A 24,051-nucleotide genomic window follows, 5' to 3' on the forward strand; every position below is an offset into this window, starting at 1 on the left:
TTGTTTGATTCCCAATGGTCAAAATTAGTTAGGGTCTTTAGTTATTCCATTTTGATTTTGAGTTTTTTCATTTTTGTAATTCTTTTTAAATTGTAACAAAAAAATTGCATCTCCAATGAAGATATTGAAAATTTGATGCAAGAGATGAGAGATCAAACACCGATGTTATATTAAAATCTGAGATACACCAATGAATCAAATGATTTTAGGATTTGAGAGAGATTTAGAGAGATGTAAGAAGAGGGCAAGCGATGTTATAGCGACGATTGAACTACTGACTCGAAAACTAGAAGCTAAAGCGGTTTCGTTTTTGGGTCGGCTTTTAAAACATTGGTTTTAGTCAAAATAAAGTTACACAATCTTATTTATATTTTTAATAGTAGTGTAAGTATATAATTATAGATGTGTTCAATTTTTTCTACAACTTTTTTGTATTTTTGTGTATAAAAATAATTCTAATATGTCATACTTACTTTTTGGTTTAATATGATAAATATATGATATTATACATGTACCTAAATGTTTTTTGAAAAATCTATCTATTTTTTTCATTTATGTATTTTTATATTTTATTAACTTTTATTATTTATTTATGACATTAAAGGTTAATATGTTTGACCAAAACTTGAATTATTGATCATTGCTAAACATAAAATAATTTCATTTTTGGTTAGTTCTAAATTATGGATTTCATTTTCATTACTGATGAAGGATGATTTGACCCGATCTAGGAAATGGCGACACGTGGACACTGACCCGACGTAAGCGACAACTCAGCATTGTGGCCTAATACAGCTAAGTAACGGGCCCATAAAGCAGCTCACCACATCATATCATGCAAAAGGAGGAGCTCGTCACGATGCATGCTCCGGGTTCCCCGAGCTACCCTCAAAGGGATATTCCGAGGCAACTTCAGCTCGCAAGCTAAGAAAATTAGCTCGCCCGAGCTCCCGAGCAGACAAGTCATCCCGAGGACTAATTCTACTAAGGGTACTCCTAAAGTATCCTGAGTTTGCTGCAAAGTAGCTCGCGAGTGAGCCACACGAGCACTCTGCAGGAAGCTTCTATATGACAGGCCGTACTAATCTGGCTGTGCCATATCCCTTATTGACGGTGCAGTCCCTGTCCTTTCATCAGTCTGTGCCCACGTCTCTCAGTAGGCGGAGGCGTGCCTGTCACTTTGGGAATGTGTCACTCGCTCGGGTAAGGAGTACGTCACAACGGCCACCTGCGCAGCCCTGGCAGGTAACGGCTGTGGCAGGGGACACAGTGGCGGTTATGGACGATATCACAAAGAGCGCCCCTATAAAATCCCTCAGGGCAGAGGAGAAACTTCTTCTGGAAACCTTCAATCTCTCGAGTACAGGAAAAAAGCGCAACCTCCACTCTTAACCTTCATTTTTCCCTTTACTTCCCATATACAGTACTAACTTAAGCATAAGAGTATTCCCATCGAGTAAATCCCTGGGAATCTTTCCTTTCATCTTCTCAGGTGTCGTTCATTGCCAACAAGGAGCCAGTCAGCAGTCAGCTAGGAGTGCTCGGATCGCACTACATAATTTGGCGTCGTCTGTGGGAAATGCTTCAAAAAGCCTTTCTCTCTAAACTCTTTCAGTTCCTTTTTCTTCCTTGAAACAATCCAACATTCATGGCTTCTTCAAGCAAACGGTCAGACAGAATTCACGAACAGAGCCATCCTCCGCAGACTAAAGGCATGGCTGAACCGAGCTAAAGGATTGTGGGCAGATGAACTACCCAGTGTCCTATGGGCCTACCGAACCACGGAGAAGACCGCCACGGGAGAAACACCCTTCAATCTCACCTATGGCACCGAAGCAGTGATTCCTGCAGATATCGAAGTACCTACGTTGCGCCTAAAAGCATATAGCGATCAAACAAACGAAGATGAGCTATGTACCAACCTTGACCTACTCGACGAAGTAAGGGACCTCGCGTACATTAGGACTGCAGCCTACCAGTAGAGAGTAGCTCGGTACTATAACGCCAGGGCCAAGAGGTGAAACCTCCATGTTGGCGACTTGGCCCTTCGTAAAGTTATGGTGCCTGAGCCCAGTGCTGGCAAGCTCAGGTCCAACTGGGAAGGTCCTTACCGAGTAAAGCGAGTGCTCAGGGAAGGAACATATGAGCTCGAGACCCTCGAAGGGAAACAAGTACCCCGAGCATGGAATATTGTCAACCTGAGGTAATATTATTTGTAAAAATCAAGCGGACTACAGGACCCTCCCAAAGCCTAAGGGCTAGAATACCGAGCTAACATGACCTCGGCACAAGAAGACCCTAGCTGCCACTTCGGCCTAGGAGAAATCTAGGAGCGGACTATGGGTCCCTCCCTAAGCCTAAGGGCCAGAACACCGGGCTAATATGACCTCGACACAACAGGACCCAGCCACCTCTATGGCATTGGCAAACTCCGCGAGTGGGCCATGAGCCACTCCCTCAGCCCAAGGGCCAAAACACCAAGCTAACAAAGACCTTGATGTGAAAGACACTTCAATGGCAAAGGCAAGGTATGAAATATCAAAAGCGTAAGCAGCTCGGGTTTAAATCCTACGAAACATAGCTCGTCCCAATACGTTGGTAGAGCTGAATAGCCAACCAGTGCTTAGCTCAGACATATGTTGCAATCACTCCACCGTATACCACAGGGGCCTTAAGCATGACAAATCGGGATAACGCCTACCGAAGAGCCCTACTGCAAGTATGTAACTTTAACAGCTCAAATGATGAAATTGCTTTAGTAAAAACAAAGGGAGTTCATCATACTCAGAAGAAGGAAGAAACTTTCATTAAAAAAAACAAAGAAAATAACAAGTGCAGTAACCGAGCTAAACAGCTCGGGGAAAGGTTTAATCATCATAGGGCACAACCGCCCAACCAAAAACTTGTGAAAGACCGGGTTTATGGCACCCGGAAGCCACAGAAGCCCAGAGAAACGCCGCCTCAAGAATCCGCCTCCTCATCCTCCGGAGAATCAAGCTCCTCTTCATTCGCTTGGTATGCTGTCTTAGGAGACAGACCCTTCATAGTAATGCCATCGAGGTTGAGCCCAGAGAACTTCTTCCGAACCAACCACCGACAGAGCTTAAACCCTGAGTGGTACGAACCCGAACCATACTCCGCCTGGAGGTCATGAAATTCCTGGGAGTCCTTAAAATCCAGATCGCTTTCTCTCGCTCAGCCTCCACCATCTGAACAAAATTTCGGGTCCGATTTAGAAGAGTGGACTCCAAGTCCCGCATCTGCTGCCTAAGAAGCTCCCTCTCCCCCGCCATCCTCGACGATTCCTCCATATAGCGTACGCTCTCTTCAGTAAGTCAAGCGATTTGAACCTCCTGGTCATGGACAAGCAGCTTCTGAGACTCGATCCCCTTGCGGGTGCGATGGAGCTCGCCCCGGATCCAATCGAGCTCGACCTGGAGCTTCTGGTTGGCGGCACGCTGGTCGAGGGTGTCGACGCAATGAATGTGCGTTTGGAGAGCCATGGCATGGATGGCAGAATTTACCTATCGGCGAAAAAGAAAGATCAAAAGACAACGGAAAAGGAAGAAACAAGAGAGGAAGAGGGAAAAGGGTTACTTACCACCATGCAATGAGCAAAGGCGAACGCGGAGAGATCCCCGGGCTCCATGTTTCCCCACTGAGCGATTTCATCATTGGTGATTGCCTTCCAACTCCTTCGGCGAGCTACCAGATAATCATTCACCCCTTACCAGTTTCCCCCTGAGAATCGGGGGTAAGGACGGGGCTGAAGGGGGTTACAGGGTACCTCCCCCGGCTAAGGGAGCTCGCTTCCCCCAGGGTTAGTCCCACTAGTCCCCTCAGGAGGGGGCATCGGAACCTCGAGCGAAGGAGAGGGTAGGACCGACTCAGCAGACCTGAACTCAGTGCTTCCCGAAGGTGGGGTTCGTTTGAGGCGCGTCCTCTTCACCTGGCGTCTCTGGCTGCCCGAGAGAAGGCAGCGTGAATTTGAACTAGACATGATGGTTGCCACAAGACCACAAGGCATTAGTCCAACAATAAACAAAATGCATGTGTACACAAGTCACAAGGCACTACACGACCTAAAAGACCAACCTACCCGGTCTCAAGCCTGCTTGCACGAGCTTCTCCTCGACTAAGCAGTCCAAGCAATGGAAGCCTACTGACGCCCAGGACAACATCATTTTCTGAGTTTCAGGGTCCAGCTTGGCCCCGGGGTCTTGGATAGAACCCCTCCGAGCAATGGGAAAGGTTCACCCCTCGGGGTTATGGACCACAAAGTAATCCCGCTTCCAGGCGAGAATCTTATTTGGCAGCTCGTATAAGAGCTTATAGCCGCGATAGGGGGAGAGGTAGTAAAAGCGCCTCTCCGGAGGAGCCCTAGGAGCAGCATTCTTTATGCAAAGGATAGAGGCAAAAATATCAAGGTCCAAAGGAAGGTAGTACTCATGACACTGGGATATAGTCCCAACCATGTTCCGAGCAGCATTGGGATGAAGCTGGTCAATAGTGACATTGAAATGATTCAGCACCTCCACTATCAAGGGGTGTAGGAGGAGACGCAAGCCAGCATCGAGCTGTTCTTTAAAGATCACTATATCGTTAGAACCATGCTCCTAGGGGAATTTGCCAGTAGGGAGGCTGTAAACCAAGTCCCCAGGGAGGTGAAAGTAGCGGATCAGATACCTGAGCCTCTCCGCTGTCATTAACGAAGGGCCAAAGGTATCAGACTCCCTCCCCCTAGAAGTAGACGCAGTGTCGCCAGAGGCTTCCCAAGCCTCCGGAATATGCTCCCAGGCTCATCCTAAGCTCAAGGGAGCATCATTATCCTGGCTATCGCCCCTGTGATAAGTATGACATGGGTATTCGGACATGGCTGACAGTGATTGGGACTCACCAGAGTAAGACAGAACGAAGCAGACTAAGGAACTCGAGTAGGCTAGGTGAAGAATGCGACCTTAGAATCCAAAACATGGCATGGAAGAAGATAGGGCCCGAGGGCGACCCCCTATTTATAGCCCCCGTCCTTTCAAACTGACGGCCCGGATCAAAGCAGATCCAACAGTCCGTAAATATCCTGATCGCATGCCTTCTGAAAACCGAAGGCAATTGGTGGCTCATCTTCCACGATTAAGGTAGTCGTAGTAGCACGACGTTCGGAATTGAAGGCCACCTCAGCACGTTTTCGGAATCCGAAAAGTCAGGGAAGTCAGAAGATCTCTTGATTCCCGCAAATGCATTTAAGGGGGGTAGTAAATCGAGTTTGAATTTCGGTAAATCGAGTGGGGGGCAATTGATGAAGGATGATTTGACCCGATCTATGAAACGGCGACACGTGGACAGAGACCCGACATAAGCGACATCTCAGCATTGTGGCCCAGTACAGCTAAGTAACGGGCCCATAAAGTAGCTCACCACATCATATCGCGTAAAAGGAGGAGCTCGTCACAACGCATGCTTCGGGTTCCCCGAGCTACCCCCAAAGGGATATTCCAAGGCAACTTCCGCTCTCAAGCTGAGAAAACCAGCTTGCCCGAGCTCCCGAGCAAACAAGTCATCCCAATGACTAATTTTACTAAGAGTATTCCTGAAGTATCCCGAGTTCGCTGCAAAGTAGCTCGCGAGTGAGCCACACGAGCATTCCACAGGAAGCTTCTATCTAACAGGCCATACCAATCAGGCTGCGCCATATCCCTTATTGACGGCACAGTCCCTGTCCTTTCATCAGTCTGTGCCCACGTCTCTCAGTAGGCAGAGGCGTGCCTGTCACTTTGGGGACATGTCACTCGCCCGGGTAAGGAGTAGGTCGCAATGTCCACCTGCGCAGCCCTGGCAGGTAACAGCTGTGGCAGGGGGCCCAGTGGCGGTTATGCCCGATCTCACAAAGAGCGCCCCTATAAAAGCCCTCAGGGCAGAGGAGAAACTTCTTATGGAAACCTTCAATCTCTCGAGTACAGGAAAAAAGCGCGACCTCCACTCTTAGCCTTCGTTTTTTCCTTACTTCCCATACACAGTACTAACTTAAGCATCAGAGTATTCCCATCGGGTAAATCCCCGGGAATCTTTCCTTTCATCTTCTCAGGTGCCGTTTGTTGCTAGCAAGGAGCCAGTCAACAGTCAGCTAGGAGTGCCCGGATTGCGCTACATCAATTACCAATAAAAATAATTTTTATTTATAATAATTATTTTTTCATTTTAATTACTAAAAATCATAAGTTTCTCTAATTTTTTCTACATTTTTTGTTCGGTCCCTTCACCCCACCTCTTGGTATCCTTCCTCTTAGACCCCATATACTCATAAATATAACCAGATCAACTCGAGACTTCCCAAAATCCCAAATACCCTTCTCTGACACAATCCACAGGACAAATAAGAACCTTGAGATCAATATCAACATCCGATCAAACATCATCCCTAGACTTTGAAAAGTACATCCTAGTTACACATCAATTTTCATGACTAAACTCTAAAGATCCACCGTTCATTACACCAACTTCCTTTCTAACGGCCCCGATCTATGCGATATACAAATTCCAACTACTTTAAAATCAAATCCAACATATCCATCGCCCTAAGATCACTAGGAAATAATCAACAAGCAATCTACAGTGATGAACCACAAACACATTAAGATTCAATTCCGATGGCCCTAAATGATTTCCAAGATCAACCATATTTTCTCAGATCAGAACCATCCACTTGACTTCTCTCTTTAATCCATGCCTACCCACCAAATTGTAGCTCAAAATTCCCCCGTTTGATCCTTCATCAAACTAAGATTTTGTTTTAACAAATCTCGTTGATCCGAATATGTCAGCCATGGATCTCAATCTTCCTGACCCTTTTTGCCCGATCAGACCACATCATTGTGTTTAGAGACTCAAAAAACCCTAGGACACCAAATTTCATGACTATATTCACCCATTTAACCATTAAACTAGAAAGATACCATTTTAATCCAGATTAAATCGCCACATCATCTGGCCCAACCTGAAGCCTTATATGGGTGATGGCTGATGTTAGACCCATTCTTAACCAATTAGAACACATGAACCAATGAAACATGGACTAATAGTCTTAAAAAACCCAAAATACCAACCAAACCCCTACTTAAAACCAAGAAAAGACAAAACTACTTTAAAAAGTTCATCAAATTTACATTTTCTGCCATTGACAGCCCCAAATACGAGACTGTAGTGTCTAGCACGCCATTAGCTCCCATTGGCCGCACAAAACCCATGAAAACCACCCCTAAATCGAAGAAATAATTTCACCAAACAAGAAAGCTTGACTGAGCATCCATTTCTTTGAAAGAATCTTGCCTATTTCAGTGAAATAACCCTGCTCAATCACTAGCACTGTAGCTAAGACCCCCCCTCTCCATTTTCTCTATAAATAGAGGTCTAGCTCGATCTTGAGAATGACTTGAGGAGAGACCTAAGGGGGACCGGATGAAGAAGAAGGACCTAAAAGAGAGAAAACCTGAGAGAGGTTCCTAAAAAAAAAAAAAGAAACCAGGGAGGAGGAGAGATTTGCCAACTTCTGCGATACATCTATTCTGCTCGTAATCCCAAAGTCCTTGAAGCTTATCCTCCAAGCTCAACTCAGTCTAGCTCCTGCCTCACTCAAGTTCCATTTGAAGATCTCTTAGCTGTTGGAAAACTCCCATCAAGGCACATGCCAAAAGGTAAGTTTTTTAGTTTTATGGGTTGCTTGAAGTTCTAAAATGTCGAAGAACCATCAATTTCAATTTCTTCGTGACTGAGAATATAGGCAGAGAGGCGAGGGCCTTTGGGAAATCAGTACTTAAGACCCGATAACATCACCTCAAAATCGGTCTTAGGAGAAATTGAAAGCATGTTTCTTCGGATTTGATAAATTCTTATAGTCGTCTTTGTTTTTCCCGAAAGAAAACTAAGCCTGAACAACTCCCGTATTAGGCTACTACAACAGCTTGGAGAGAGGGGTGCTAATGCCTTCTCTCTCCCAATTCTTGGAACCCGAAATCTCCCGGTTGTGTGCCTTTCCTATGGAAGATGGAGTCAATATCGATGACTTAAATCGAGCTTTTCAAACCTAAAATAAGGGCCCATTTCCTCTAAAAAATGGGTGCCGACTCCAAATATTTTGAGACGGCCATGAGCTTCCCAGAGCTCACAGATGGTTAAATTGCTTAGCCACCATTTGAATTAAAATTAGTTTTGTTTATGAGTCAATTTTAAAATATATGGGTTTGTATTGTTAAAAATATTGACACAGATCTAATTTAATAAGAGAAAATAGAATTTAATAATTTAAATATAAGACTTAATAAGAGGGGATTAAATGAGGTGGAAAGTAATAATTGATGTTATATTTTGAACCCTTACCATTAAAGATGGACTAAATACACAATTATGAGCATTTTATTTTCCATTAAAGTTAACATTAAAGTTATAATAAAATGGCTTTTATATGCTTGTTTTAGAATAAGCATAGAAAAAGCACCTCCCCAAACACTAATAAGTGATTATTAGACAACTACTTATTCAAATAAGCGCTTACCTCCCAATACGCTATGATTGGAAATGTATCATGCCCGTTGTTCGTATTGGGTCGATACGGGCATGTATTGGTATGGACCGATACATGCTACGCATGACACGAAACGCGCATATGCGTGCTCTTCTATTGAAAAAACAAAAAACAGTTGCAAGAATTCGAACCCAAGAAGCAAAAAAGAACCTAATGTCCGCGCCTGTAAGCCACTACGCCATTCCATTTTTTGTGGTCATAAATAAAAGAATAAAAGTTTTATTTCTTTATTACTTAAATGCAATTCAAATAAATAATACATATTACGGTTATCTTTAACTAAAAATTAAAACAGTAATATTTAAAATCATTATTTTATAAAATAATAGAAATAAATAATATATCAAATCCACATTTATATCAAATATTATTTGAATCTCAAAAAAATTATAAAAATATAATATTAATAAGGGAATAATTATTTTAGTACTTAAAATTTATAAATTTGCACATGATATTTACATTACATAAAATCATATTTATTATTTAGAAAATAAAACCATTGTTTACAAACTATTCAAGAATATAAACTTAAATTGAATCTATCAAATCTACTAATCTACATTTATACTAGAAAAAGATTTTTAATTAGAAAATTATAGGAATAAAAATATAATTAATAATGGAATAATCATTTTAAAAGTTAAAAATTATGAATTTGCATATGATATGTATCTTAGAAAATTTAATAGATTTGATATATTTTAAGTTGAGATTATACATTTTATAAATTATTAATGGATATTTTAATTTACATAGAGAATTTAATATTTAGTTGGCCTCATTGTTAATGTAAAGAAGTAAAAATAGTAAAACCAAAAATAATTGATATAATAATTAAAATATAATAGAAAAATATGTTTTACATTTTAGACTCTTGATTGATACATTATCAATAAAATTGCATGATATATATGCATCATATATTATATTAGTTGTAATGTATTTTTTTCATATACATTTTCTATGTATTTATACACTATTTATGGTTATTTGACCTTAAATTTAATATTATTAATGTATTATGAAATTTGTATGTGTTTTCCTAGCGTATTCATATTTTTCGTTTGTATCCATGCATTTCTAAAGTGTATCCGTATCCGTATCTATATCCAAATTACACGATACTCGATACCGATACTTTAATCATTGAATTCAGATACTTCAAATGTTATCAAATGGTCCCTTAGTATTGAAACAGACTTCAGACTTTAGACCATTGATCTTAATAAAATAAGAAGGAAGAATACCAAGGGGAGGTGGGGGGGTGGGAGGGGGAGAGAGAGATTCAATAGGATGGGGATTTCAACCAGAGGCGGAGGTATTCTTGGACGAGGTAGAGTTAATAGCAAGGCTTTTAAAACCAAATCGGTCAGGGGTCCAATTATTGGTTTGAACGGTTCGATCGTTCGAATCGAACGTTGGCCCTTTCTCACAAAAAAAATAAAAAAATAAAATTTAAAAACAATCAAAATTGTTCGAACGGTTAACTGGCCGGTTCAATGGTTTGCTGGCCAAAATCAACGGTTTTGAGGGAAATGGGAAAATGGAACCGGTCAGTTGAGGTGACCGGTCCCAGTTTTTCCCGGTCCGGTTTTGAAAAGTTAATAGTATTTGTATGATCTATGATGATGGTTCAAATTTTGGGCCTGACCCACACTTTAGGCTGGAGGGCTCATACGGCCCAAGATGGCCCGTCTTTTTTCTTAGCGTCTTCTGGCCTCATGCACTCCTGGCCCTGGGTAGTGAACGTTGTTCATCTGGTACTTATCTACTGGACTGTTGGATAGCGCCGTTGCCCGTTGGTGTCTTCGAGGTCGAAAATGGCGGGAACTCTTCAAACCCTAGCCTTCAGACCTCCGGTGGTGGGTATTAGAGTTCCCCGGCTTCGTAATCCATTTCTTTCAGTAAATCACATCCATATGCACGGTTACTCTGTTACTTCTAGCCCCAATTTGTTACTTCGTCGGAATTTCCCCTCGACTTCACGGACTATCAGAGCCAGTGAAAGATCTGATCAGGTATATAGAATTGATCTCTATGTCTTTCTGAGATGTGGGTTTAACTATCTTCTAATTGTACTTTTCTCTAATTCGCTATTTTTATGCGTTTTCTTCTTCAGTGCTGTTTTCAAGATCCCGTCGTAGAATTGCATCTATGACAGTAGATTTTTCACTTTTCTTTTCCAAAATCTAAATGGTTAAGTTTTCCGTGTCTCAGTATCATGTAAACGCTTGAAAAGGGTGTATTGTTGAATGGAGTACTGGTTGTATCTCAGGTAAATGGAAATGGAAATCTACATGCTAGGATTCCGGATTCAGTACTTCTGCTAACTTGGGTGAAACCAATACTGAGTTTTGTTGGATCAAACTTCCTTCCATTAGGTAATCATTTTCCTTGAATTGGGTAATTGATAATTTTTTTCTTATTATAACTATTTCTCTTTTTATTTGCCTTATTATTCACAAATATTCCTTGGGAGTAACATGCCAGTATTTGTAACATCTCACCATCAAATTCATTTTGTAGTTGTGGTTTCACCGTGTTTCCATTTAGTTTGTTCTTTATTTATTTCATATTATTATAGAGTGTGAGGTCTGTATCTGGCACACCCTCCGAAAACCTTGGACAGCCTGGACCAGCACTGGATAATGACCCATTTCATAGTATGAGATGGTTTTCCTTGGCCTTTGTACACTGTATTAAGTAGGACAGCTAGTTGGGTTGCCCGACTTGAAGAATTTCAACTAGATCAGGCTTAGGTTAGGATTTGGAATCAAATTCCCAACACAACCCAACCTCACCCAAGGTGCACCTCTAGTATTAAGTATAAGCAACATGAGATAGGCAGATTTAATTTTAACTGTTGTAGTTATGTAACGATGGCACCTCAAGGTTGAAAATTGATGCTAATTTATCCAACTTGTTCAAAATGTCTTACTCGTGATTTCAGCCAAGAATATTTGATTAAAACTAAAAATAAGTTAAGAAAAGTAGCAGGACCAGAAGTAGAAGACATAGAGGAAGAAAGAAGAAGAAGAAGAAGAGAAGAGAGAACTGGGAGAAACTGCCAAATTGTAGAAGACTGGAATGACCTATTTCTTTTGAAGTTGCTCAACTATTGAGGATCACAATTACAAATCTGCCCCCTTCAAGTGGCAGTAAAATAGAAGGAAAAATAAGGTCCAGATCAGACCCATAACCCACTATCATAACAATAGAACCAAAGCCTAACATGAACAGCTCAACAAGAAAAGAAAAAGGCCCAATAAAGGGCTGACGGATCTTTCAGCACTCCTCCTCAATCTGAGCATATATATTAAGCATGCCCAGCTTGCTTAAACAATGATCCAGCTTCACTTGGTTAACTCCTTTGGTGAAGATATTTGCTATTTGTCCATCTGTACTCGCAATGGGAAGGTATACTTATTCTAAAGTGACCTTCTCTCTATTTTATTTTATTTATTTATTTGATGAATGAGCGACCTTCTCTCTAATAAAGTGTTTGCCCACCTCAATATGCTTGATTCTATCATGTTGAACCGGATTATGAGCAACACTAGTTGCAGATTGGTTATCACAGTATAGACAAATAGGTCCATCATAAGAAATCCCAATTTCGTTAAGCATGTGTCTCACCCATAACATTTTTTTTGAATGGTAAAAATAAATTTTATTAAATAAAAACAGATACAGACAATAGGTGACAAGATGGTACCTAGCTTACAAAACAAAACAAACTGTACTAAGGCACAACCCAGAATAAAACTGAAACAAGTTACAGCTATTGAATTTCAAACTCCATACTATCCTTGCTTTCCTACTTCCCCCTATTCTGGCCAGGCAGAGAAAGTTTCTGCTTCTGAGCTTGGCTGAATAACTCTTTGCCTGAATAATGAGGATTGAGGAGTAGTAATTCCACATAACTTTTGCAGTCTTACAAGTAGAGAATAAATGTAAGGTAGTTTCTTCTTCCGAACAGCACATGGCACAGATTTTTGCTAAATAAAAACCTCTGCTTTTCAAATGATCAACTGTTAGGATGCTATCCATGGCAACCAACCAAGCAAAAGCTTCCACTCTAGGTGGAATGGGATTCCCCAAGATCCCTCCCTTAAAATCTGAAACCTGCTGATCCTTTAACAGAGAGCTAAGTAGAAAGATTTCACAGAGAAAACCCCATTCTTACACTCTTTCCACCACAATTCATCCCTTGAAGAAGATACCTCAACTTTCTGTAATAATTGCAGCAGCTGAATACATTCTTCTGTTTCCTGCTCCTGCAGGGGTCTTCTGAATTTGTTACACCATACAATCTTTTCTCCACTCACTTCAAAACAACCTTAATCTGGTGCTCAGACAACCTGTAAAGTTTCGGGCACACTTCACAAAGCTTCCCTACTTCACACCACTCACCTTCCCAGAATCTAATCCTTGACCCATCACCCACCTTAAATCTTACTAGATCTTTGAACTCTTGATTGAACAGCATTATCTCCTTCCAGACACTCACTCCGTAAGAGTAGGAAACCTCCCTTGGCTCCCACCCAAACCTCACCGGCCCATACTTTTTAGCTACAATCCTACTCCAAAGATCCTCCCTCTCCCCTTCCAGCCCAAATCTCCATGACAATTTATCCAACAAGGCCTTATTAGAAGTTTTGACCCTTCTAATACCCAACCCACCATAATTTTTTGGCCTACAAATCTTGTCCCATTTCACCAAATGAAACTTCCTAGCACCACCCACTCCTTCCCACAAAAAGTCCCTTTGAATGTTCTCAAATTTTCTGTTACCTTTGCTGGAATCTTCAAAAGACATAAATAGTAAATCGGCAGGGTTGAAATAACACTTCTAACCAATGTGATTCTTCCCCCCAATGATAGATATTTGGCTTTCCACCTCTCTAGCAGTCTAGTCTCTGCTCCACTCGTTCTATCATTGGCCTCCAAAGTCCAAACCCCTGCTGCAGTATCTTTAGACCAATAGACCCTACCGGAATCCCCAAGTAAAGAAAAGGTAGTTCCCCGTTTTGGCATTCAAACACCGCAGAAAAATGGTCCAACTCCTCCTTCCTTACTTCCCCCATAACATATTTGAAACACCATGCGTCATGACTTTGTATTCAGCTTCTACACTAGACTAAACAACCATAGACTGCTTCTTGCTCCTCTAAGAGGTGAGATTACCGGCTACAAGAGTACAATAACCAGGTGTTGATCATTGTCCGTCAATGGATTCTGCCCAATCTGCATCAATAAACCCTTAAATCTTCATGTGCTCATGACTAGAGAAAAGAATGCCTTTGCCTGGTTGACTTAAAAATATGTGTAATTACTCATATATTAATATTTGGTAACTTAAAAAATGAAAAACATACAACATGCATGTAAACACATATGACAACCTCTATCCTTGTTAAGCATGACATCCATGTCAGTGTTTCAATATTTTAGTTTTTCTTTCAATTTTATCTATTTCCTCACAAAATATTTTGCACAGCTCTTGTTAGTGCAGTATCTGTAGGGCTTGCAAATCCTAGACTTGGTTGCCTTGCTCACAAATATTCTCTGTCAAAATTCAGCACCTTTGGTATATTCTTCATCTCAGGTAACTTTTTCAAATTATTACTTATTGTATCTGTTGTATTCTTTATACTTGTGTTATTCTTGTACAACATTTTTTTAAAACCTTCCTTATTCTTGTTATAGGGTTGATGTTGCGAAGTGGGGATGTTGGTGCAGCAGTTCAAGCATGGCCTGCAGGGATATTTGGGCTAGTATGACTTCGAATTACTTGTGTGCCTTATGTATGTCATGGGTTCTTCTTCATCTGTTTTCTTTCTTTTCCTTTTAATTGTTTCACACACACACACACACCCACACACTCACACACACACCGACACATGTGTATGAATATATGTATTCCTTCTCATAGTAAGTCTTTCATCTCTCTGATACTTCTGTAACTAGATGGGAATGGTGTTTCCAATAATTATTTGGCAGTTTTATGTATGATTGTGAATTTCTTAATGCCAATGGTTGTATTTGTTGTTTCAAGGTGATGAGATGAAAGCATAATCTATGAAGGTGTTTTTACTTGTGCTAATATCATCTATCCCTGTGTAGCTAAGGGGTTTGTTTGTTGATGACAAAAAGCTTTTCTTGTTTAGGGTCAATGTTTTTGTTCTAGTGGTAAGGTTGGTTTTCATTTGGTGTGGTGTCTTTGTCCAGTTGTTTGGTCTTGGTGCAGCTGTGCCAAAAAAAGTTGAGGTCAAATGCAATTTTTCGTCCGTGTTCCACACTAAGGATGACAAGAGGTGTCTTCCGCAAGCAATCCATTGCAGATATTCTTTGGTTTTGGGGCTAGGTTTTTGTACTGTTTGATGGCGTATATAATATTCTGGTGGAATACGATGCACAACAACAGTTCTAAGCTCTACTGTGTAGGATGCAAAGTAGGGTGTAAGCCTATTCCCCCAACCCCCTTAGTTGGGGATTTCCCTGTGAGAGAAATCTGGTGTAAGCCTATTCCCCCGAAAGTTCAAGCTCTTTGTTGGGAAATATTCCTTGGCAAGGTAAATACTTGTGATATGTTGCAGAGAAGAAGGCCTTATGCTTGCCTTTCTCCTCATTTGTGCTCTCTATGTAAGGAAAGTGGTGAGGCCCTATCTCATTTTTTAATATCCTGTTCTTTTGTGCATCGAATTTGGGAATTCTTTTATATTCTCTTTGGCTGCAGGTGGGTTCCCCCTTAAGATGTGGTAGGACTTTTTTACCGTGAATTCTTAAGACAAGCTAAGAAAAGAGGGATGGTAATGTGGAAAGCTATGAAGGCAGCAATATGCTGGGTGGTGTGGGAAGAAAGGAATAACATGATCTTCTTAGAGAAGAGTAGAACATTAGGGGAAGTGATAGGCAATATCAAGGTGAAAGTAGCTCATTGGGTAAAATCCTTGGACAACTTTCAAGTCTTCTCAATCATGGACATTCTAAAACTTGGACTGAAGTAGCACAGTGAGAGACAAAGTAAGGATGGAGTGGAAACCACCAGAAGGTAATAAAATCAAACTGAATTTTGATAGGAGCTCCCTTGGAAGTCGGAGACTCTCAGGTATAGGAGGAGAGTAATCAGAAATTCTGAAAGGAGGATATTGGCTTTATTCTTAGGACCGATTGGCATGGGGAATTCACTAAAGGCTAAACTATTGGCATTACTACAAGGTTTGAAGCTAGCTAAACAGCAGGTATTCAGGCATATTGAGGTGGAAGGGGACTCAAAAGTGGTCATTTCTTGGGCTGCAAACAACAGCCTTACCCCTTGGACTTTCAAACATGTGATTAGGGAAGTGGAAAAGATTGCAAAGGAGGTTGAGGCTGAATTCAAATGGGTCAGAAGGAGTACAAATGGGCTAGCTGACTCTCTAGCCAAACAAGGGGCAATGAGACAGCAATTATTTTGGGCTGCACTATAATGAGGGACAGAAAAGTGTGCTTAAATGGGATCAACATTCCCACCACCAAGCCGTATAAACTGTTCCAATCTGAACTTTAAATAAAATACATGTTTACTAATCAAAAAGAAAAGAAAGGCGGAGGTGTGGTGCGAGGTGTTCCACTATCTAGAAGTGTGAGGTATAGTTCAGAACATAAGAGGTGTAAGCCTCCTGAACACAACGTCTCCTTAAGAGGGGGGCGGGTGAGGAGGAAGGGGAGGAAGAAGAATAGGAAGGGGGATTTCATTTTTCTTTATTTTTAATAAAAATCTTTTATATTAAGAAGAATGAAGATGCATAATACTAATTGAAAGGGGGGGTCTTGTTGGGAGTGACTTTCAGTTGGATAAGTACGACAGCTAACAGCATTGCAGAAACATTAGAAAGACAAAGGGCTAACATGACTTCTATATTTTGGGGATCCACAGTTGGGGAGCATTGGAACGTTGTATCCTGACAAAAGGAGAAAATTGGATGGAGCTGTGAGTTTCAGTGCCCTTGTAATTGTAACCATGGGGTGCTTTTGGCACTAAGATTACTGCATATAATCACTATTCTTTATCCATATATCAATACAAATTTCAAGTTATCCATCAAGAAAAAGGATCTATTGTTATCTGATTTCTCTTAACTCACTGTTATCACGTCCTTGTGTTGTATGCTGTTTATGATTATCATGTCCTCTCTGTTTCTTAGTACTTTGTTGTAGCTGGTATAAGTTTTCTTAAACATTTTGCTTACTTATATGTGCAGGGTTTGATTCTGTTATTTACTCCCTTCTTCTCAAGGCTTGTTTTGCAACTTAAGCTGGTTCCTCAAGAATTTGTCACAGGTATGATGGCTGGGTTTAAATTCTATAGTTTTTTTCCCTATCTTAATTAGAGTGAATAGTAGTCTCTTAGAGTTTACTGGTAGATTATGTGAATTATTTACTATGTTCTTAGCTTCCTACAGGATTAGCTATTTTTAGCTGCATGCCAACGACATTGTCAAGTGGTGTTGCATTGACACAGGTATGCTAGTTGCAAATTTCTCTCTGTCAATGTATTCCTCTACATATTTAGCTTTGTGTTTAACAAAGACTGCATTTTGCTTCAATCCAGCTTGTTGGGGGGAACTCTCCTCTTGCTCTTGCAATGACAGTGGTTTCTAATCTGTTGGGCATTTTAATTGTAAGCTATTTGAACTAAAGTTACATTACTTGCAATCCTGAAGCAAATGTGGTATTTTACAGAATATGCAGGTACACTAGATCTTAGGGTTTTTTTTTTTTTTTGTATTATGTACTACAAATTACAGGGGAGTCAGGGGTGGGGACATAGCATGATGCAAGTGAGGTCTACTGGTTATACCACAGAGAGCCTGCAGTTCTGCGGGTTTGGTCCTCTGCCTCTTATTTTGGAGAGACACCACGTGACCATCTAAACTACTTGGTCACTGGCCACTAGATCATAGATTATCTGTGTAATTCTTCTTTTTTCAAAAAGCAAATGTATATTTTTACTTAATTGGTAATACATTAGCTGTCTAAAATTATGTATAAGTAAATTTGTATCAATATTGCATGTTGAAAGGTTTAGAAGAGCTAGAGCCAAAAAGGACATAGATTGCAGTTGATAGTATTGTTTCAAGAGTCCATAGTGTAACAATGGATATGGCACTGGACAGAGTGGGATGGTGGTGAACTGGGATTCATGTAGCTTACCAATCTTAGTTGGGACAAGGCTTAGTTGAGTTGAAGTAAATTTGTATTCAGTAAAAATAAGGAAGAATTCTACTTTACCTTGAGATGTTATGAGCATTAAATCTAAGGAAACTTAATAAAATTTATGCCAATTTTTGTAGGTTTATAATATTCAATCTAATTGTAGATTTCTGCATGAAAAATTTACATGTGAAAAAAAGAAGCTTAAGTAATATTCAGCTCATCAGTGAAATTGATTCCATTTATACTATTTTAACATAATGGTCTATGACCCACAGATGACTTAATTTTGAATTGCTTCAACAAATTGCATAAATTTGGGTGCCTCAATGTACAGATTTTAATTACAGGGTTGGCCATTGCTCATTCGCATGCTAAAACTCAAAAATATTCTAATATAATATGAGAATGGGGTTAGGGGAATGATGCTAACTCTTTAGAAAATGAAGAGTGGGACGACAGGTGTTTAGTTGGCAATTTGGCATTTGGCAAGTCTGAGGAAGAGATTACTTTTCTGATGCTGGTCAGGTGTTTAGTGCCTCTGGTTCAATGAAGTAGTTTGATTCACTTCACTGGGTCAACTAATGGCAGTAGTAGTGGTCGGTTTGCAGGTAGAGTAGTTGGGAGGGAGAAGAAGATGGAGGAAGTAGTGGCAATGAGGAGTTGGTGGAAAATTTGAGGGTGCTGCTGAATAATTTTGTGGGGGTGATAGGGCTGAGGATAAATTGGACCAGAAGTGGAATTGTAGGGGTCAATTTGGACGAAGGAGAACTAATAAGATTTGAAGAAATCTTGGGGTGTGAGATTAGAAGCTGGCCTATTAGTTACCTAGGTTTACCCTTGGGAGGAAACCCCAAGTCAGTTGGTTTCTAGAAACCAGTGTTAGAAAGGTTTGATAGGAAGTTAGCCCTTTGGAAAAGGAATTACATTTTGTTGGGTGGAAGAATAACCTTGATTAGAGCCACTATGGCAAACCTCCCCACCTATTTCCTTTCAACTTTTAGAATCCCTTCTAAGGTAGCAAGATGCCTAGAGAAGTATATGAGAGATTTCCTATGGGACCCAGGAGAGGAAGGGAAGGATCACTTGATCAAGTGGAAGCAGGTTAGTAAACCCAAGGAACAAGGGGGTTTGGGAATTGGGAACATCCTTTTAAGGAACACAACTCTACCAGGTAAGTGGCTTTGGAGGTTGAGGGTGATAGATTGTGGCACAAAGTGATCAAAAGCATTCATGGGGTGGCTGGAAATGGCTGGGATGCAAAAGTTTCCCCTCACAGGTCTTCGGCTTCTCCTTGGAAAGCAATTCATGAAATCTACCCTACTTTCCTCAATTCCATCCGGTTTGATGTGGGACAAGGTAATAGAATTCTGTTTTGGGAAGATCTATGGGTAGGGGAAATCCCACTAAAAGACAAATTCCCTGATCTCTTTGCACTATCTAACCTTAAGGGGAAAGCTATATCCATGTTGGGATCACCGTGTCCAACCGGTGTGAACTGGAATTTAGGCTTTAGAAGGGGACTAAGGGAGAATGAGTGTGAATCCTTAACCCGCTTGCTGAACCTCTTAGGGCAGATCCACCTGGACCCTTCGTTGGAAGACTCAAGAATCTGGGTAGGATCTCCAAACAGCTTCTTTTCTTGCTCCTCTTTCTTCAAAGTACTTGCTTCCCCCAACCCTCTAGGTGGGATTTTCTGTGTGAAAGAAATCTGGTGCAAGCCAATTCCCCCGAAGATCTAAGCTTTATGTTGGGAAGTATTCCTTGGTAAAGGTAAACACTTGTGATATGCTGCAGAAAAGAAGGCCATATATGTGCCTTTCTCCTCATGTGTGTTCACTGTGTAAGGAAAGTGGTGAGACCCTTTCTCATCTAATGATATCTTGTTCTTTTGTGCATTAAATTTGGGATTTCTTTGTATTCTCTTTGGCTGCAGGTGGGCTCCCCCTCAAGATGTGGCAGGACTCTTCAACCATGATTTCTTGAGATAGAGAAAGAAAAGAGGGATGGTAATGTGGAAAGCAACAAAGGCAGCAATTTGTTGGGTAATATGGGAAGAGAGAAACAACAGAATTTTCTTGGAAAAAAGTAGAATAGTAGAGGAAGTGATGGATAGTATCAAGGTGAAAGTAGTCCATTGGGTAAAACTCTTGGACTGCTTTCAAGTCTTCTCAGTCGTAGATATTCTAAGAACATGGTCCGAAGTAGCACAATCTTCGAGAGTAAGAGATAAAGTAAGGCTGGAGTGGAAACCACCAAAAGGCAATAAAGTAAAGCTGAATTTTGATGGGTGCTCATATGGAAATCCAGGCATCTTAGGAATAGGAGTATTAAGAAACTCCGACAGGAGGATATTGTGTATGTTCTCAGGGCCGATTGGCAACGGAAACTCGCTGAAGGCTGAACTATTGGCATTACTACAAGGGTTAAAGCTAGCCAAACAACTAGGATTCCGACATGTTGAAGTGGAAGGGGATTCAAAAGTAGTAATTTCATGGGAAACAAATAGCAGCCACACCCCATGGATGTTTAAACATGTGATTAGGGAAGTGGAGAAGATTGCAAAGGAGGTTGAGACTGAATTTAAATGGGTTCGAAGAAGTGCAAATGGACTAGCTGATGGGTTAGCAAAACAAGGCGCATTGAGACAACAATTATTTTGGGCTACACTGTAATGAGGGGTGAATAGAGTAAGGAAAAGGGATCAACAATTCCATCATCAAGTTGTATAAAATGCTTACAATTTGAATTTTAGTAAAATACATATTTACTGATAAAAAAAAAGATGGAGGAAGTAGTGGACATAAGAAAATCAGGGAAGTTGGAGGAGAGATTGAATGTCCTTCGAGCAAATTTGGTGGGTATAGTCGTCAGAGAGAAGTCGAAATAAAGGAGTTTGAGAGTTGGTCAAAATTAGAATGGGGAAGAGAAAAGATTTTGGGAGTGAGGAAACTGCACACAAAGCTACTACTGGTAATGTTTCACACCAGAAAATTTGCTAAACAGGTTGTAGAGGAGGAAAAACTAAAGGAAAGAGACTTCAATCTAAGGCTGTATTGGTGGTCACCGGTGACTGAAGAGCTAGTAGAAGGCAGACGGAAGTGTGTGAAGTGGATAGGTATAGTGGGGATTCCGCTACATGCACGGTGCATCAACACATTCGAGGAAACCATTGCTTCATGCGTAAGGCTTATTTGATTGGAAGATAGAAATAGGACATGGGAGAAAATGCACATGGCAAGGATATTAGTTGAAGTAGAAAATATGACTGATGTTCCAAAGAGGATGTGCATGGTTTTTGCAATGAATGGTATGACCTAAGGCTGTTTGTTAAAGGAGTAGATGGCACATATCTTAAAACAGAGAGCAATCAAAGGGTGGAGGCGACATCGGGTGAGAGGAGACGAGAGGAAGAAGACCGAGGGAAGGAGGAAGGAGTGGGAGAAGTCAAAGAAGTTGAAGAGATGAAGGGAGGAGGAAGAAGACGATGAGCTGGCAGAAATATTAAGAAAGAAGTTATAAGTGGAAGACAAGGATGAGTTAGCAGAATAGGAAAGGGGACACATGGAGGTTGATGGGCTTGGATTAGTAGGAGGAAATAGATTTAAAGGGGGGGGGGATAGAAGGGGAAAGGAAAAGTCACTAGTTGGTAACAGGGAGTTAGGCTCAAAAAGAGATTACCGCTTCAATAGGTTAACGGTAAATTTTAAAATAGGGGCGAGAGTCAAAAGAACAACGAAGGGGTAAACTTGAAAAAACTACCTCATATTCAAAGAAGACCAGTTTCGGCCGCTTGAGTTCCAAGAAACAAGTTTGCAGAGGTCACAAGAAAGAAGAAAAAGGAAACTGGGTTTGGGTGGTGACCAAATATGGAAATGGATATAAGATTAAGATCTAAGATCCTAGGAGGCAAGGTAGACAAGAGGATAGTGACAAGCTCAGCGGTGGAAGGAAATTTGTAGAGAATTGCCACAGAAGGGAAGATTGTGGATTCAGAGAGAAGTTAAGGAACAACAACCCAGAAAACTAAAGAAGAAAGATCCAACAGGCTGAAAGAAGGGGATTCCAACTCTCACTTGGAGATAGAAAGTGTTACGAGATTATAAGTTATGAAATTATTGGCTATAATTATGGAGTATTAGCCCAATTAGGAATAGCTTGATTATAGGAATTAGATTTTCTTCCTATTTTAGTATCTACAAGGCTGTATATATATGTACTATTTTCTCAGTAGGAAAGACATCAATTTCTTCCAATTCTTGTTCTATCACATGGTATCAGAGCTGGAGACACCAATTCCAGTCTGAAATTAATTTTTGGTTTTCTTCCCGTTGCTGCCCAAGTGAGCAGCTTTGAATTCTTTACGTTGCCCAAGTGAGCAGCTGCTGCGATCTCTAGGTCGCCCATTCCGAGTGACATCTGCATTTCACCGCCCCTACCAATGGAAGCAAAATCCCTAGATCGGCCTACCCACCAAGTCGCATCGCCGAAAACCCAGCGAGTGAGCCACATGCGTCGCCACCAGTTTCTGCCCCTCCGTCACGTGCCGGAGCGTGAAGGCGCATGTGACGGACCCACCTTCACCGGTCTCTTTTCCGACGATCGCCTCAGCCTCGGTGTTACTCCTGTGGTGTTTGTTTGCCCATCAGGAAAGTCTTTCCTCTCTGTTCTTTTTTTACAGTTGATATTTCAGTGCTGCCAGTCGTAATTTCTTGCTGTTTGGGTGTTGCGTCTGCTGCCAATTCTGTTTAAGTGTGTTTTATTGGCTTTGGTGGTTGTCAAAAGTCTATTTTCTTGTGTTTATGATGGCGGTTGAACAAAAGAACTTGGCTATGCCTAGTGTTATCCCCATTCTGTCTAAAATCATTGAACAAAAACTAAACGAAACTAATTATTTAGACTAGAGTAAGACTGTTTGTTTGTATTTACGGAGTATCTCTAAGGACAACCATCTAACTAAGGACCCTCCTACTGATGAGACTCATACTGAATGGCTAAGAGTTGATGCTCAATTGTTTTTGCAAATCCGTAATTCTATTGAGAATGAGTACGTCGGTCATGTCTCTCACTGTGAGTTTGTAAAAGAACTAATGGAATATTTGGCTTTTCTGTTCTCTGGTAAAGAAAATATTTCCCGTATTTTTTATGTTTGCAAGCCATTCTATCAGGCTGAACAACAGGATCAGTCTCTTCAGACCTATTTCATGAATTTCAAACGCACTTATGAGGAATTGAACGCTTTGTTACCTTTCAGTACTGATATCAAAGTTCAGCAGAATCAACGTGAACAGATGGCTATTATGAGTTTTCTAGCTGGCCTTAATCCTCATTTTGATAGTGCTAAGTCATAGATTCTGTCTAATCCTGAGATTACCTCTTTAAAGGAGGTCTTTACTAGGGTCCTTCGTACAGATACTAGTTCCCATACCTCACCTGTACAACAACCTAATGCACTTGTCAGTCAGAATAGTGGATCAACTGGCCGGTCTCGTTCTCAGAATAGGGTCTCAGTCAGCTCATGTTGTAACTACGAGTTATGCTCCTCATCCATCATCAGATCAGACCATTACAATTTCTGCAGATGAGTATGCGAAATTTACCCAATATCAAGAGGCATTAAAGAACTCCTCTCAGTCCATCACTGCCCTTGCTGAGTCAGGTAAAACCAATACATGTCTTCTTTCTTTTTCCTCTCAGTGGGTCATTGATTCTAGTGCAACAGATCATATGGCAGGTAATCCTAGTCTCTTTTCCACTTTCCAATCACACTTTTCCTTCTTCAGTCACCTTAGCAGATGGTTCTATTTCTTCTGTCCTTGGTTCTAGCACTATCAATCACACACCAACACTTTCTTTGTCGTTCGTATTGAGTTTACCAAAATTTTCTTTTAATTTGGTATCTGTTAGCAAACTCCCTCATACTCTTAACTGTTGTATCTCATTCTTTCCTGATCATTGTCTGTTTCAGGATCTTATGACAAAGAGGATTATTGGTAAAGGACGAGAATCAAGAGGTCTGTACATTTTGGATACCTAGGAACCCCGGACCATTGCCTGTTCCAGTACTTTATCTCCTTTTGAAGCTCATTGTCGGTTGGGGCATCCATCTCTACCTTTGTTAAAGAAGTTATGTCCTCAGTTTCATGATGCATCTTCTGTAGATTGTGAGTCTTGTTAGTTTGCAAAACATCATCGTCTATCGCCTGATTCTCGAGTTAATAAAAGGGTTAGTCATGCTTTTGAGTTAGTACATTCAGATGTTTGGGGACCTTGTC

At 40.8% G+C, this 24,051-nt stretch overlaps 1 protein-coding gene across 6 annotated transcripts in view; it reads left to right on the forward strand.

Annotated features, from left to right (window-relative positions):
- The first annotated feature begins 10,271 nt into the window (after nt 1-10,271).
- The window catches only part of LOC148871176 (Sodium Bile acid symporter family), a 43,799-nt gene continuing 30,019 nt past the window's right edge, over nt 10,272-24,051 (forward strand). The window contains exons 1-7 of one of the 6 annotated variants that reach the window (XM_088971525.1): nt 10,272-10,596; nt 10,854-10,959; nt 14,079-14,186; nt 14,288-14,355; nt 16,825-16,903; nt 17,026-17,084; nt 17,175-17,243. In XM_088971525.1, coding sequence (XP_088827651.1) covers nt 10,399-10,596; nt 10,854-10,959; nt 14,079-14,186; nt 14,288-14,355; nt 16,825-16,903; nt 17,026-17,084; nt 17,175-17,243 — 687 coding nt within the window. In that variant the 5' untranslated portion in view covers nt 10,272-10,398. The remainder of the gene's footprint in view (nt 10,597-10,853; nt 10,960-14,078; nt 14,187-14,287; nt 14,356-16,824; nt 16,904-17,025; nt 17,085-17,174; nt 17,244-24,051) is intronic. The other 5 variants (XM_088971526.1, XM_088971524.1, XR_016107577.1 and 2 more) reach the window with 5 other exon arrangements.

The sequence above is a fragment of the Nelumbo lutea genome, chromosome 2, assembly GCF_056320005.1.
Source record: "Nelumbo lutea isolate HS-2025 chromosome 2, American lotus-T2T, whole genome shotgun sequence".
Taxonomy (NCBI): domain Eukaryota; kingdom Viridiplantae; phylum Streptophyta; class Magnoliopsida; order Proteales; family Nelumbonaceae; genus Nelumbo; species Nelumbo lutea.